Source organism: Saccopteryx bilineata, chromosome 2 (genome assembly GCF_036850765.1).
Source record: "Saccopteryx bilineata isolate mSacBil1 chromosome 2, mSacBil1_pri_phased_curated, whole genome shotgun sequence".
Taxonomy (NCBI): Eukaryota; Metazoa; Chordata; class Mammalia; order Chiroptera; family Emballonuridae; genus Saccopteryx; species Saccopteryx bilineata.
Window position 1 is genome coordinate 350556504 of NC_089491.1, and position 15198 is coordinate 350571701.

At 42.0% G+C, this 15198-nt stretch overlaps 1 protein-coding gene across 2 annotated transcripts in view; it reads left to right on the plus strand.

Annotated features, from left to right (window-relative positions):
- Positions 1–14013: 14013 nt before the first annotated feature.
- DHX40 (DEAH-box helicase 40) overlaps positions 14014–15198 on the plus strand; it is a 39582-nt gene continuing 38397 nt past the window's right edge. Inside the window, exons 1-2 of one of the 2 annotated variants that reach the window (XM_066262732.1) lie at positions 14014–14190; positions 14961–15128. In XM_066262732.1, coding sequence (XP_066118829.1) covers positions 14079–14190; positions 14961–15128 — 280 coding nt within the window. In that variant the 5' untranslated portion in view covers positions 14014–14078. The remainder of the gene's footprint in view (positions 14191–14960; positions 15129–15198) is intronic. The other variant, XM_066262734.1, reaches the window with a different exon arrangement.

Genomic DNA, 15198 nt, shown 5'->3' on the forward strand with positions numbered 1-15198 from the left:
GTCAGAGAGAGAGAGAGGAGAGAGAGATGGGGGGAGGAGCTGGAAGCATCAACTCCCATATGTGCCTTGACCAGGTAAGCCCAGGGTTTCGAACCGGCGACCTCAGCATTTCCAGGTTGAGGCTTTATCCACTGCGCCACCACAGGTCAGGCGTAAACTGTTTTAAAAACTATGTAACATACATATAGGAAAAAGTGAAGAAGTCATAAGTACACAGTTTGATCTTTCTAGGTTATTTAATGTCAACCTAGACCAGCTCTTTGATCAATACAGTAAAGAGGGGCCCTGGCCGGTTGGCTTAGCTGTAGAGCGTCGGCCTGGCGTGCGGAGGACCCGGGTTCGATTCCCGGCCAGGGCACACAGGAGAAGCGCCCATTTGCTTCTCCACCCCTCCGCCACGCTTTCCTCTCTGTCTCTCTCTTCCCCTCCTGCAGCCAAGGCTCCATTGGAGCAAGGATGGCCCGGGCGCTGGGGATGGCTCTGTGGCCTTTGCCCCAGGCGCTAGAGTGGCTCTGGTCGCAACATGGCGACGCCCAGGAGGGGCAGAGCATCACCCCCTGGTGGGCAGAGCGTAGCCCCATGGTGGGCGAGCCGGGTGGATCCGGTCGGGCGCATGAGGGAGTCTGTCTGACTGTCTCTCCCTGTTTCCAGCTTCAGAAAATGAAGAAAAAAAGAAAAAAAAAGTAAAAAAAAAAAAAATACAGTAAAGAAGGCAACATCCTAACGCCTTTGGTTTAGATAGAATAATTACATCATCGAAAGAAAGAAAGAGAGAAGAATGTTTTGTAAAGGCTCACACAGAATTGGGGGGATAAGTTGTGAGAAAATGGATGGTACATTAAAATTCATGAGGATATGTGAATAACAAAGCGATTATTATGCAGGATCAGGGTTTTGTTTTGTTTTTTCATCATTACAGAAAGACAAAATCATTATCATGATCTGCCATGTGTTTTCCTTTTGTTATTAGATGCTAGAACAGGCCTATTAGATGTTTTGTGTTACCCAGGGGAATGGTCAGTGGTGAGGAATGGTGGTTGCATGCATGTGTTTTTCTGTTTCTAATTGTAAATGCATTTAGACCAGAGGAAAGGAACAAATTAAAAAGAAGGGGAAAATGGCCGAGGGAAGGGTGCATTTTCTTGTGACAACAAAGAACTGAATCTATTGTTCACCTAACTGCCCCTTGCTTCATGCTTTACACCTGCCAATTATGGAATAAGCAAAACTGGTATTTGCATTTGAAAACTCCTTGATCAATACAATGGGGACTACAGTTACTTTCAAAAGGGGTAATATACGTGACAGCAGAAAAAACAACCTGGAACAATAATCCTATAAAAATTTGTATAGTGGGGGTAAAAAAATTACCCGCACTATAATTCCAACATACAAAGAAAATATTGCTCTTTATTTTCTTTGATGGACTTCTTTTTCCTTGCAAGCTTCCATAGTTAGAGAAAACAAACAAACAAACAAACAAACCCAGACTTTAAGCTTCTCAATTCAAGCTAACAAAAAATTTCAGTTTAAATAAATAGTCACTTGTAAATAATACATTTTCTTTTAGGTAGTGCAAAATCTCTCCCATTTTTTCCCTTTCCGCTGGCTTCTCTTCCACACAGCATCTGGCATGTAGAAGGATTTGTGATCTCTTGCAGGCAAGGAGAGGAGGGGCCTCAGATCCCTCTGGGGTCTCAGGATGCAAATTTGTCCCGGAGGCAGAGAAAATCTCTATGGATTTGTGGCCATTGAGGGCCCCTTTGAGATGTACATGTAAACACCTACCAGTTGGACAGTGTGCTGGAATCATTACTGGATCAGTGGTTTAGGCTGTATGTCCTACACTCTATAGCAGTGGTAGTCAACCTGGTCCCTACCGCCCACGAGTGGGCATTCCAGCTTTCATGGTGGGCGGTAGAGGAGCAACCAAAGTATAAATAAAAAGATAGATTTAACTATAGTAAGTTGTTTTATAAAGATTTATTCTGCCAAACTTAGCGAAAATCCGACATAAAGTACTTGGTAATTATTATTATGTGCTTTAACTTGCTGTAACTCTCCTTTATAAATTTTATAAAGTAAAGTTACTTCCCTACTTTATAAATCACCATTACTGTGGAACCGATGGGCGGTTAGAAAATTTTACTACTAACAGAGATACAAAAGTGGGCGGTAGGTATAAAAAGGTTGACTACCCCTGATCTATAGCCTCTCAGTTTCTACTTGTCTTCCTCCTTTCTGTGCTCCCCCACTGAGGCCCCTTGCAGGCTGCATAGGAGCCAGGGCCACTGCATCAAGCCAATCCATCCACTCTTCTGCCACAGCTGGAACAACATTGTATTGGAAGTTGCACCAAGTCAACTAGAAGCAGGACATGAGCCCTTTTTACTTTCAGCTTTCTCCTCATGATATTTAACATATCTCCTTTTTTCTAGAAAGTTCTTCCAGAGAAAAGCAATCAAGACACAGGGATCTAATTCCTCTTCCCCCTTTCAGTGCCAAACTTCACCTTCTTTCTCTCTAAACAGACCTTTTCTATATCCTCTTGCTTCACTAAAAGGAGTGGGCATCTTTCCTGCACTAGGAAAACCATTAAAAGTGGATACTGCCTGACCTGTGGTGGCGCAGTGGATAAAGCATCCATCTAGAAGACTGAGGTCACCAGTTTGAAACCTGGGCCTTGCTTGGTCAAGGCCCATATTGGAGTTGATTCTTCCTGCTCCTTCCCCCATTCTCTCTCTTTCTCTTTCTTCTCTCTCTCTAAAAATGAATAAATAAAATCTAAAAAAAGAAATAAAAATAAATTATTTTAAAAAAAGTGGATGCCGATAGGGTCAGTTGTCTTCCCCTGCAACACATCTGGGAACAGGGAGTTTACAAAATACTTATATATTTTCCCTGAATATTGTTCCAGTTTCTTTTGTATTTCTTTTCAAAGATTTATTTATTGACTTTAGAGAGAGAGAAAGGGGCCAGGGAGGAGCAGGAAGCACTCACTCATAGTAGCTGCTTCTCCTATCTGTCCTAACCAGGCAAGCCCGGGGTGTTAAACCGGCGACTTCAGTGTTCCAGGTACCACCACAGGTCAGGCTTCCTCATTTTATATCCCACCCACAGTGTTAAAAAATTATGACCATCAAGAAGAGAAAAATTAAATTTGTGATTTCATATTTTAGGCTGCTGATTTAGACCTTTTATGAAAACAGAACTTCAAAATGACTTTCAAAAAATTCCTATTGGAGCTTGAGACAAGTTACATTGAGGAAGAGTGCATTCAATTCTTATTTGGAAGGCTGTAATCTCATTTCTTTCTTATTTGGCCCCTTCTTCTCTTTTCTGTCTTCTCCAGCATCAGAAAAAGATTAATTCTCCCAGTGATAAAACCATGGAAGCAACAAAGCACACACCAAAAGATACCTAGAAGTATCTTTTAGGTGCTTCTATTTCTTTCTTTCCTTTAAAAAGCTACTACACATTGGCCAAGGCAAAGTTCTGGAAGCATCATAATATATACATAAACACAGTCTTGGATCTCAAGGATCTTCTACCTTTCATTTCTCTGCAGTAGTTTGAACGTCATCAAGATAACCAGGAAGACTTTTTACAATTGATGTGGAAAAGATAAATCTACAGTCTCTTTCAATGTCCTCATAACCAATGTTATTATTTCTTTTGTTTAAATTTTTATTTGTATGGTATCATGCTGTAAGTATACTTTTGCAACTTGACTAATATAGTTGAATTTATTTCTACTATCATTTTGTGTTTTCTAGTTACTATGCTTTTCTTTTCTTTTTTTAATATTTTTTTGTTTATTCATTTTAGAGAGAGGAGACAGAGAGATAGAGATAGAGAGAGGGAGAGAGAAGGGGGGAGGAGCAGGAAGCATCAACTCCCATATGTGCCTTGACCAGGCAAGCCTGGGGTTTCGAACCAGCGACCTCAGCGTTCCAGGTTGATGCTTTTCCCACTGTGCCACCGCAGGTCAGGCTAGTTACCATACTTTTCTATACTTCCTTTTCCATACATTTTTGCTCTCTATTGAGTTATTTTTCCCCACCTCTGCTAGGTTGGATGTTATACATTAAAAAATATTAACCTTGCCTGACTGGTGGTGGCACAGTGGATAAAGTGTCAACCTGGGACACTGAGGTTGCTGGTTTGAAACTCTGGGCTTGCCTGGTCAAGGCACATATAAGAAGCAACCATTATGATTTAATGCTTCCCGCTCCTCCCCCCCAACTCACTCTCTCTCTCATATCAATAAACAAAATCTTTAAAAAATATATTAATCTTTATTTATTATAGGGTTGAAAAGGATTTTCTCTGGTAAATGGTGGGTGGGGTGGGTTCAGGTTTATTTACATAAGCTTTATGTGATACAGAAAAAGTATCAGGAAACAAAGCTTGCTATTTTTTTACAGGCTTACACAATTTTGAAATCTATCTCAACCTTTAAACTATTTTTTCATTTATCCATTTTTCCTTAGATACTTTCTCTAGTGAAAAGTTCATGGTTATCAAGTAATTTTCTCCATAGTGGTAAAATGAACAACTTTCTACTCAATAATTAAAAAGAATTAAATTATTGATACATATTATAATTATATTCAAATATAGGTGAATCTCAAAGTAATTATGCTGAATGAAGGAAGCCAAATCAAAAAAGAATACATTCTATATGATTCTATTCATGTGACATTTTGGAGGAGGTAAAACTATAGAGACAGAAAAGAGTCAGTGGTTGCCAGGGCCTAACATTGAAGGAAGGGATTGTCCACAAAGCAGCATATGGGAATTTGTAAGAGTGATAAAAATGTTTTATATATTTATTATAGTGTGATTACAAACTATATGCACTTGTCAAAATCCATAAAACTTACAACTATACACTGAAAAGGATGAGTTTACTATTTGGAAATTATGCTTCAATAAACCTATATACTTATAAATACTACTTACACAGATTGTAATAACACTTAAAAGTATAAGCTCCTTTTTCTCTATTTTTCTCTAATGAAAAGTATATCATAACTAAGAAATCATTAAGGACAATAAAAACAAATAAAGTGAAAAATATTTATAATATAAAATATATGTGCCTTAAAATAATACAAATATGTACATTAAATTGTTAGTAATTTTTAATCTTTTTCACTTTTTTATTTTATAAGTTAAACGTCTGTGAAAGTTTTTGTTTCGTTTTTTTCTTTTTTTAGAGAAGTAGTACTGTTTCATTTTTCTTTCAAATAATGTTGATGCTGAAGTCTCTCAAATAAACCCAGCTTGCCACCTTCAGGCAAGTGAAAGATTTACAGAGACCATCACCAGAGACAGAATATTAAGTGTGCAGATTTCTCAATAATCCACAATTAACAACATCTTGATCACTCTATTAGAGTCTTTGTGAGATTTCCTCTATCCAGAATCTTGCCCTGGAGTTTACTGGAATCTTCCCAACTTTCAAAGTTCAGTACAAATGCCACTAATTCCAAGAAGACTTCCCTGATCACTCTAGCTAGTTTTTCCTCCTCTAAATCATTTTTAACTTTTATATATGATTTTAGAGAGAAAGAGAAAGAGAAACATCGATTTATTGTTCCACTTATTTATGCATTCATTGGTTGATTCTTCTATGTGCTCTGACCAGAGATTGAACCTGCAACCTTAGCATATTGGGACGATGTTCTAACCAACTGAGCTAACTTGGCCAGGGCCTCCTCTAAATACTTTATCTCTTGAAATACATGTAACACCATAGAAGGTAGTGATCATGTCCTATACATATTTTTGTGCCTCAGTATGACTATTAAAATGTGTGTCTATAAGAGTTATGCATTCTAATACTGAAAGAATACATGAATGAATGAATCACTGAATAGGAAGTTTGAGTAATCATTGAGCCTTCATTGGAAAGGGGCCCTATTTTGCTGATAGTGGGAATCCACACATTTATTCAAGATCATATGCATATATGAAAAGCATCAATTTTCACTAACAATAGCTAGAAGTGACTCAATCTTTACTAGCCTCTCAAATTATATCTTTGAGGAATGAAAACGACTGCATGGTGACTGATCCCGTGATACTAACTCAAATCTTAGTATCTGGACACCTGAAACCTAAGATTAAAAAGAAAGTATGGTGATGATGAAGTCTTTTGCTTTTGGACTGAAAGGTGAATACTTCTCTAAGCTCTATTTATATGACCATCTAATTATTTTCTTCCAAATTTCCAATTGCTAACATCCCATTGGCATGTTAATAAAATATATAATAATATCATGGGGCCTATAACCACTTTATTCAGAAAAATTCCCAATTGAGTCTAGTTCCACCTGGTTTAGAAAGTGAGGTTCTTTTTCATGTTTCCATTCCCTCCAGAAGGTACAGGCTTCCCTTCCTCTTTTCAGTCCTACATGTATCCAGGACTGCTAAATAACAAATGGGTCATAGGTTCTGTTTATATTTATTTATTTATTTATTTATTTATTTATTTATTTATTTATTTTTTGTATTTTTCTGAAGCTGGAAACGGGGAAGCAGTCAGACAGACTCCCGCATGCGCCCAACCGGGATCCACCCAGCACACCCACCAGGGGGCGATGCTCTGCCCATCCGGGGCGTCGCTCTGTCGCGACCAGAGCCACTCTAGCGCCTGGGGCAGAGGCCAAGGAGCCATCCCCAGCACCCGGGCCATCTTTTGCTCCAATGGAGCCTTGGCTGTGGGAGGGGAAGAGAGAGACAGAGAGGAAGGAGAGGGGGAGGGGTAGAGAAGCAGATGGGCGCTTCTCCTGTGTGCCCTGGCCGGGAATCGAACCTAGGACTTCTGCACGCCAGGCCGACGCTCTACCACTGAGCCAACGAGCCAGGGAGGTTTTGTTTATTTTTTAGTTAGTTTATTTACTTAAAAGTGTTTTCCATTGATTTGAGAGAGAGAGGAAGAAAGACGGGAAGGGAGAGAGAGAGAAGCATCAACTCATTGTTTCATTTAGTTATTTCATTTACTCACTGGTTGCTTTTCACATGTGCCCTGACCACATGTGCCACTGAACCCTTAACCGCGGAACGCTGAGAGACGCTTTATCCACTGAGCCACCTGGCCAGGGCCTATATTTTATTTTTAACGTTTCCAGCTTCAGAAAAATACAAAAAAAAAAAAAAAAAAAAAAAGATGAGTGATCCAGCCTGACCTGTGGTGGTGCAGTGAATAAAGCGTCAACCTGTAACACTGAGGTTGCCGGTTCAAAACCCTGGGCTTGCCTGGTCAAGGCACATACGGGAGTTGATGCTTCCTGCTCCCCCTCCCCTCTCTATAATGAATAAAATCTTTAAAAGTAAAAAGATGAGTGGTCCACACTTGAGGATGGCTCATCTTCTTGAAATCCTTCTATTAGAACTTTCTAATGAAAAATCCTCTTTCTCCTGCCCATGTTGAAGGCTCTTTGTTTCTTCTATCAGTTCTTCTTTTTTTTTTTTTTTTTAGTTCTTCCTTTCTTATTACATTCTCCCTTTTCTCTGGTCTCTCTGTAGGTGCAGTCCTATGCACCTTAAGAAATAAGTTCTTCAAGCAAGCATAGGAGGATCTGGGCTTAGCATTGGATCTTTGTTTCTGCTCTGTTGAGAGCTGGGAAGGAAGAAAGGCCCTAAGTTTACAAATAAGATAGATATAGAGGAGGGAAAACAAATCTGCCACAAACGTAGATTTATAATACCGACAGTGACTAAAAGTTGATTCTCTTTCTGGTCCTGCATCCTTTTCTCAAAATGTGAACTAGCTTTTTCTCCCTCATCAGTACCTATGTTTTTACTCTCCTAAATACACCTTCTAATTGTATTCTAAAATCTCATTGACCAAAGCTTTTAAAGATTTTATTTATTGATTTTACAGAGAGAGGAGAGAGGTGAAGGAGCAAGAAGTATCAACTCATAGCTGTTTCACTTTAGTTGTTCATTGATTGCTTGCTGTATGTTTTTTGATAGGGAAACTCCAGGATTTCAAACCAGCAACCTCAGCATTCCAGGTTGACAATTTATCCACTGGGCTACCACGGGTCAGGCTCATTGACCAAATCTTTTAAAATCACCATACATACACTGTAGCATCAGGATCTTCTTTGGCTATTCTTTTTTCTCCTTTTCACTTACCTTATTTGAATATAACCCGGCATCTCCAAATGCATTAAGTACATTTTTGGTTCACTCAATATTTCTCTTATCCATTTACAATCTGCTCTCTTTACAAAAAAAAACAAACAAAAAAACCCAAACACCTATCATTTTGGTCAAATTCATTAATTGAAAAAAATCCATGTACTTTGACACCATTACTCACTCTTTTTCTGTGACTTCCTGTTATAACTGGCTTTCTATTGTACATATCACCACTTTTCCGATATTTTAAGTTTCTGGATTTTATTATATTAAAAATCTTTGATAGTTTTCCTTTTGCTTCAGTTATTTACTTTAAATTATAATAGTGATTCTTTTTTTTTTTTCTTTTTTTTTTTTTTCTGAAGCTGGAAATGGGGAGAGACAGTCAGACAGACTCCCGCATGCGCCCGACCGGGATCCACCCGGCACGCCCACCAGGGGCGACGCTCTGCCCACCAGGGGGCGATAATCTGCCCATCCTGGGCGTCGCCATGTTGCGACCAGAGCCACTCTAGCGCCTGGGGCAGAGGCCACAGAGCCATCCCCAGCGCCCGGGCCATCTTTGCTCCAATGGAGCCTTGGCTGCGGGAGGGGAAGAGAGAGACAGAGAGGAAAGCGCGGCGGAGGGGTGGAGAAGCAAATGGGCGCTTCTCCTGTGTGCCCTGGCCGGGAATCGAACCCGGGTCCTCCGCACGCTAGGCCGACGCTCTACCGCTGAGCCAACCGGCCAGGGCTATAATAGTGATTCTATTCTCTTCTTTCTGTCTGGAAGATGATTTTAAAATGTTTCCATTTTTGTAAATCTTTTTTTTTTTTTTTTTTTTGTATTTTTCTGAAGCTGGAAACGGGGAGAGACAGTCAGACAGACTCCCGCATGCGCCCGACCGGGATCCACCCGGCACGCCCACCAGGGGCGACGCTCTGCCCACCAGGGGGCGATGCTCTGCCCCTCTGGGGGGTTCGCTCTGCCGCGACCAGAGCCACTCTAGCGCCTGGGGCAGAGGCCAAGGAGCCATCCCCAGCGCCCGGGCCATCTTTGCTCCAATGGAGCCTTGGCTGCGGGAGGGGAAGAGAGAGACAGAGAGGAAGGAGGGGGTGGGGGTGGAGAAGCAAATGGGCGCTTCTCCTGTGTGCCCTGGCCGGGAATCGAACCCGGGTCCCCTGCATGCCAGGCCGACATTCTACCGCTGAGCCAACTGGCCAGGGCCCATTTTTGTAAATCTTTAATATTTAGCCTCCTTCTTCTCTTTTGGGGGCTTAGGAACATATTACTTGAACTCAAAAACATTTTAAAAGACTGCTTATAAAGCAATAGCAGCAGGGTGTAATTCATACTTTTCATACTTCTTTAAATATAATTTCTTTCAGGTTTTTCTTGTTACCCAAAGAAAATGGGGAAAAAAATTAATGTTGGGAAAATTGGCCTTTCTTCTCAGATTTAATCTAGATATTTTCTATTTTCACTCTATATTTGTATATTTTTTTTTTTTTTAGCGAGAGAGAGACAGGAAGGGAAAGAGATGAGAAGCATCAATTATTCATTGGGGACACCTTAGTTGTTAATTGAATGCCTTCTTATATGTGCCTTGACTGAGGGGCTCCAGCAAAGTAAGTGACCCCTTGCTCAAGCCAGTGACCTTGGACTTTAAGCCAGCAACCCTATGCTCAAGTTGGTGAGCCTGCACTCAAGCTGGTGACCTCAGAGTTTCAAACCTGGGTCCTTAGCATCCCAGGCCAACACTCTGTCCACTGCACCGCCGCCCAGTCAGCTCTATATTTGTATCTTGTTCGCCTTTGTAATTTGTAAATTCACTGGGCAGGAAATAATTATTGATCTTTCAGTTTGGAACAGACCTGAAACACATGGTTATTAATGGTAACATGTTTTAATCTAACCAGGCAGTAGCGCAGTGGATAGAGCAACGTCCTGGGACATAGAGGACCCAGGTTCAAAACCCCATGGTCACTGGCTTAAGCCCAAGGTTGCTGGCTTCAGTAAGGGGTCACTGGCTTGGCTGGAGCCCCGAGTCAAGGCACATATGAAAAAGTAATCATGCCTGGCCCTGGCCAGTTGGTTCAGCAGTAGAGCATCGGCCTGGTGTGTGGAAGTCCTGGGTTCAATTCCCAGCCAGGGCACACAGAAGAGCCTATCTGCTTCTCCACCCTTCCCCTCTCCTTCCTCTCTGTCTCTCTCTTCCCCTCCTGCAGCTAAGGCTCCACTGGAGCAAAGTTGGCCTGGGTGCTGAGGATGGCTCCATGGTGCTCCTCAGGTGCTAGAATGGCTCCGGTCGCATTGGAGCAACAGCCCAGATGCACAGAGCAGCACCCTCTTTGGGAATTCCGGGTGGATCCCAGTTGGGCACATGTGGGAGTCTGCCTGCCTGCCTCCCTGCTTCTCACTTCAGAAAAATACAAAACACACACACACACAAAGTAATCATGCCTGATCAGGCAGTGACATAGTGGATAGAGCGTCGAACTGGGACATGGAGGACCCAGGTTCGAAACCCTGAGGTAGCCAGCTTGAGCGCAAGATCATCTGGTTTGAGCAAGGCTCACCAGCTTGAGCTCAAGGTCACTGGCTTGAGCAAGGGGTCACTCAGTCTGCTACAGCCCCCTGGTCAAGGTACATATGAGAAACCAATCAATGGACAACTAAGGTGCCACAAAGAAGAATTGATGCTTCTTATCTCTCTCCCTTTCTATTTGTCTGTCCCTATCTGTCCCTCTGTCTCTGTCACACACACAAAAAAGCAATCAATGAACTAAGGTGCCACAATGAACTGATGCTTCTCATGTCTCTCCCTGTCTGTCTGTCCTCTCTGTCTCTTGCTAAAACAAAAAATAAAAAAGAAAATAAAAAAAAGGTAACATGTTTCAAATGCCCTTGGTTTTATTTATTTATTTTTACAGAGAGAGAGTCAGAGAGAGGGATAGATAGGGACAGACAGACAGGAATGGAGAGAGATGAGAAGCGTCAGTCATTAGTTTTTCATTGCGACACTTTAGTTGTTCATTGATTGCTTTCTCACATGTGCCTTGACTGTGGGCCTTCAGCAGACTGAGTAAGCCCTTGCTCGAGCCAGAGACCTCGGGTCCAAGCTGGTGAGCTTTTGCTCAAACCAGATGAGCCCGCGCTCAAACTGGCAACCTTGGGGTCTCAAACCTGGGTCCTCAGCATCCCAGTCCGAGGCTCTATTCACTGCGCCACCGCCTGGTCAGGCTGCCCTTGGTTTTAAAATCAACAGTGTTAAATAACATTTTTTGTCATGTTTACTTTTCTTTATTCTTGGTTTGCAGGTTTTATTCTGGAAACTCTCATTAGGTGGTTCTTAAATGAGAATAGTTGTACCATAATAGATTAACAAACATTGGAAGAAAATACTGTATTAGGCAGTAAGATTTAGGTAATTCCATCTCCCATTAAAGTGGTTTTAGTGTGATATGAATTGTGGTCCTATTCTTTCTTTTGTTGTTTTGGACAAGTATGTGAGCCTTGACTCTCATATGTAAAATTAGGGATAACAACCTACATCTCTGGGTTTTTGTGAAAAGTAAATGAAAATTTTATTTTTAAAAAAGAAAAGTTTATATTAAATGTTTGACTACTAAGTGCTCAGTAAGTGTTAACTATCATTGGTCTGAAATGATTCTGCTCATTTTCAGTATGTCACTGATATAGCTGCTTTGTACTGAAATACCTTGCCCTGTACTACAAATGGCTTTGGGTTTGTTTTTTTTTGGTTTGTTTTTCTGATTTGTAGTATTTTGAATTTCTAACAGATTCTAGAAGGTTGGGAGATTCCCTTAAAGGATGTGAGAAATCTGGGATGTTCTTCTATTACCAGATTTATTCCTATAGCACACAGGTTTTGAAAATATAAATATAAAGTTGTTAAAAAGTTGTACTTCATTTGGTATCATTCAAAATTTGATAAACTTGCATTTTAAGAGATGTTAATCAGTCCTTTTTTAAACCTCTGTAAATAGTTTATTGGCACACACATCGATTTATTTATTTATTCAGAGACAGAGAGAGATTCAGAGAGAGGGAGGGATAGGGACAGACAGACAGGAATGGAGACAGATGAGAAGCATCAATCATTAGTTTTTCCTTGCGACACCTTAGTTGTTCACTGATAGCTTTCTCATATGTGCCTTGACCATGGGGCTACAGCAGACCAAGTAACCCCTTGCTCAAGCCAGTGACCTTGGGGCCAAGCTGGTGAGCTTTGCTCAAACCAGATGAGCCCACGCTCAAGCTGGCGACCTCGGGGTCTCAAACCTGGGTCCTCTGCATCCCAGTCTGACACTCTATCCACTACGCTACCGCCTGGTCAGGCTCCATACATTGATGTATTTTTTATCTGTAAAGACTTTTTAGTTAAAAGAACTTCAATTAATTTGGCATTCAGTATTATATTGGCTTCAGCTTGACCAGGTAGGTGGTGGCAAAGTGGATAAAACGTCCACCTGGGTCGCTGAGGACCCAGATTCAAAACCCAAAGGTCGCCAGCTTGAGTGCGGGCTCACCAGCTTGAGCGTAGGGTTGTGGGGTTGAGCGTAGGACCACAGACATGAGCCCATAGTCGCTGGCTTGAGCAGGGGGGTCACTGGCTCAACTAGAGCCCTCCTCCTGCCCCTGACTGAGGAAAGTAAAAGAAGCAATTAATGAACAACGAAGAGTACTACAACTATGAGCTGATAATTCTCATCTCTGTCTCTCTTGCTAAAATAAAATAAAAATAGTGGTTTCAGGTGTGCATAGTGGTTAGACTCTTTTATAACTTAAAAAGTTATGCCTCCATAAGTCTAGTACCCACCTGACACCATAGAGGAGTTGGTATAAGTACATTTTTCTTTCTCTCTCTTTCTGGTATGAGTATATTTTTAATGAGCACAGAAAAATCTTGGGGTCCCGTGACATCTATTGAAACCTGGTTAGGTAAAAGAGTGGCCTTTAGTTAATGGTGAAGTGACAACGTTTGAGTTGTTTTCTCTGGCAGTGCTGGTTAATTCTAACAGCAGAAACAGTTGAAAAACCCAAGAAACAATCTTATATTTTGTTACTTTGACACTATGTACAAAATTGGAAACTTCTGTAACAGAAAGATCTGTTCCCCAAAGTACCTCTTTTGAAAAGTAGTTCCAGCTCTGATTTTTGTATATGAGATTTTTAACTTTAAAGATCTTGTGGTTTCCAAAGAATCCACACCTGTTGAAAGTAAGCTTAATTTCTCTGGAAACCACTTACATTCATTCATTCCTCCAGCAAATCCAACAAATATCGCTGGCTCACTTTTAATGACTTTTCTGGGCCCTGAGTTTACCAAAGTATTTTTTTTTTCTTAAGGTCCCGCCCTCGTATCTAGTTGGGGGAACGGGGAAGAAAATTAATGTAATTAAATTAAAATGCAGGGTCCTATGAAGGGAATAAAGAGCATAGGGGACCTAAATTTTGGACACAACAAAACTAGAGGCTCTGCAAGTCCGTGCTTTCCAAAGGTGATACCCTTTGGTCCAGTTCCTGGCAAAGGGTCAGCTCACGTTAGGTGTGTGCGGCAGAAAAGGTGGGCAGTGACCACTCTGGCTGAGAAGGGTATCAGCTGGCTTTTCTGCACACAAGAGGAGGAACATTAGGAGGCACTTCCAGACCTTGGGGGCGGCTTCGCTATCCGCTACCCGAGGAGCAGCGAACACCGGTAGTTGGCGGAAAACCTTCGACTCGTGGCTCTAGCGGCTCGCGAGGGGAGGAGCTACCCGGTCGCCGCGCGACACGTCATCGGACAATTCCCCCTCCCTTTGCTTCCAGTCGCACGCGCGGAAGTAAACACCTCGACGTCATCAGGGCGCGTCTTCGCCTTTCCCCTCCCATCTCCCCGGATCGGCGGACGTGCTCACCACCGCTCGGGGACGGGTCTATGTCCCGGTTTCCCGCCGTCGCGGGCAGGGCGCCAAGGCGGCAAGAGGAGGGTGAGCGATCAAGAGACCCCCAGGAAGAGCGGCCTCTGGCTCTTTCCACTGCGGATAGAGGTGCGGTCCGCGGGACATTACGGAGGCCAGCGAGAGTTATGGCATGAGGTTTTGGGGGGATAAAAGTCTGCTTTGGGTAGGCAGAGAAGAGTGGGAAAGAGGCTGCAGTGTTCTCCTCACCCTCCAAGCCAGAGGCGAACTTTGCGTCCAGTGAGCACTTTGGTCTAGAGGGGGTCGGTCCCAGACTCAAGTTGAGTGTAAATCCTGCTAGGAGACAAAAAAGTAAACCGCAACGCCGAAACGCGCTATGTTGTTAAATAGGCTCATAAAGCCTTTGTTCTCTACCCATCTATTCCCCCCACCCCCACCCCGTCTTCCCCCGCCTTCGCCGGGCCGCCAGCCTGCCTTTGGGTACGGAGGGAGCCAGTTTCCAGGAGCCAGTTTCCATGGTTACCCACCACTTGGCCTTCTGGGATATGTCACTCTGAACAGGGACCTAATTTGAACCATGAATCAGAAGCAAACACAGGTAGCTTTTAATTCAGCTGAGAGTTTTCTGCTGCGTTCCAGTTTGTGGTCTACTTAATAAAATTGGGTTTTGTACTCTATATAGATATGTTTGCATATGCACTGCCTTGTTCTAGGCTTACTTTGTTGAGTACTTTGAGTCATGCATTAGTAAATGCCCAAGTTTTTAGTATTCACTAAAAGTTGTTTTGGGCTTATAAACGCTCACTTACAAATTAAACTTAGCATTTAATTGAGAAGTCATGAGTTAGCGATATCTTTACAGAACTTTTAATTGCATAATTGTTTTTCTCTTATTACAGAAGAGAAAGGATGCACGTCACAGGAGGGAGGAACTACTCCAACTTTTCCTATTCAAAAACAAAGAAAAAAGCTTATTCAAGCTGTGAGGGACAATTCATTCCTTATTGTTACTGGAAATACAGGAAGTGGTAAAACAACTCAACTTCCAAAATATCTATATGAAGCAGGTAATTTTATTCTGGGGTATTATTGGGAATATTTTAAAAAAACATCTTAGCTCTGGTTGGATAGCTCAGT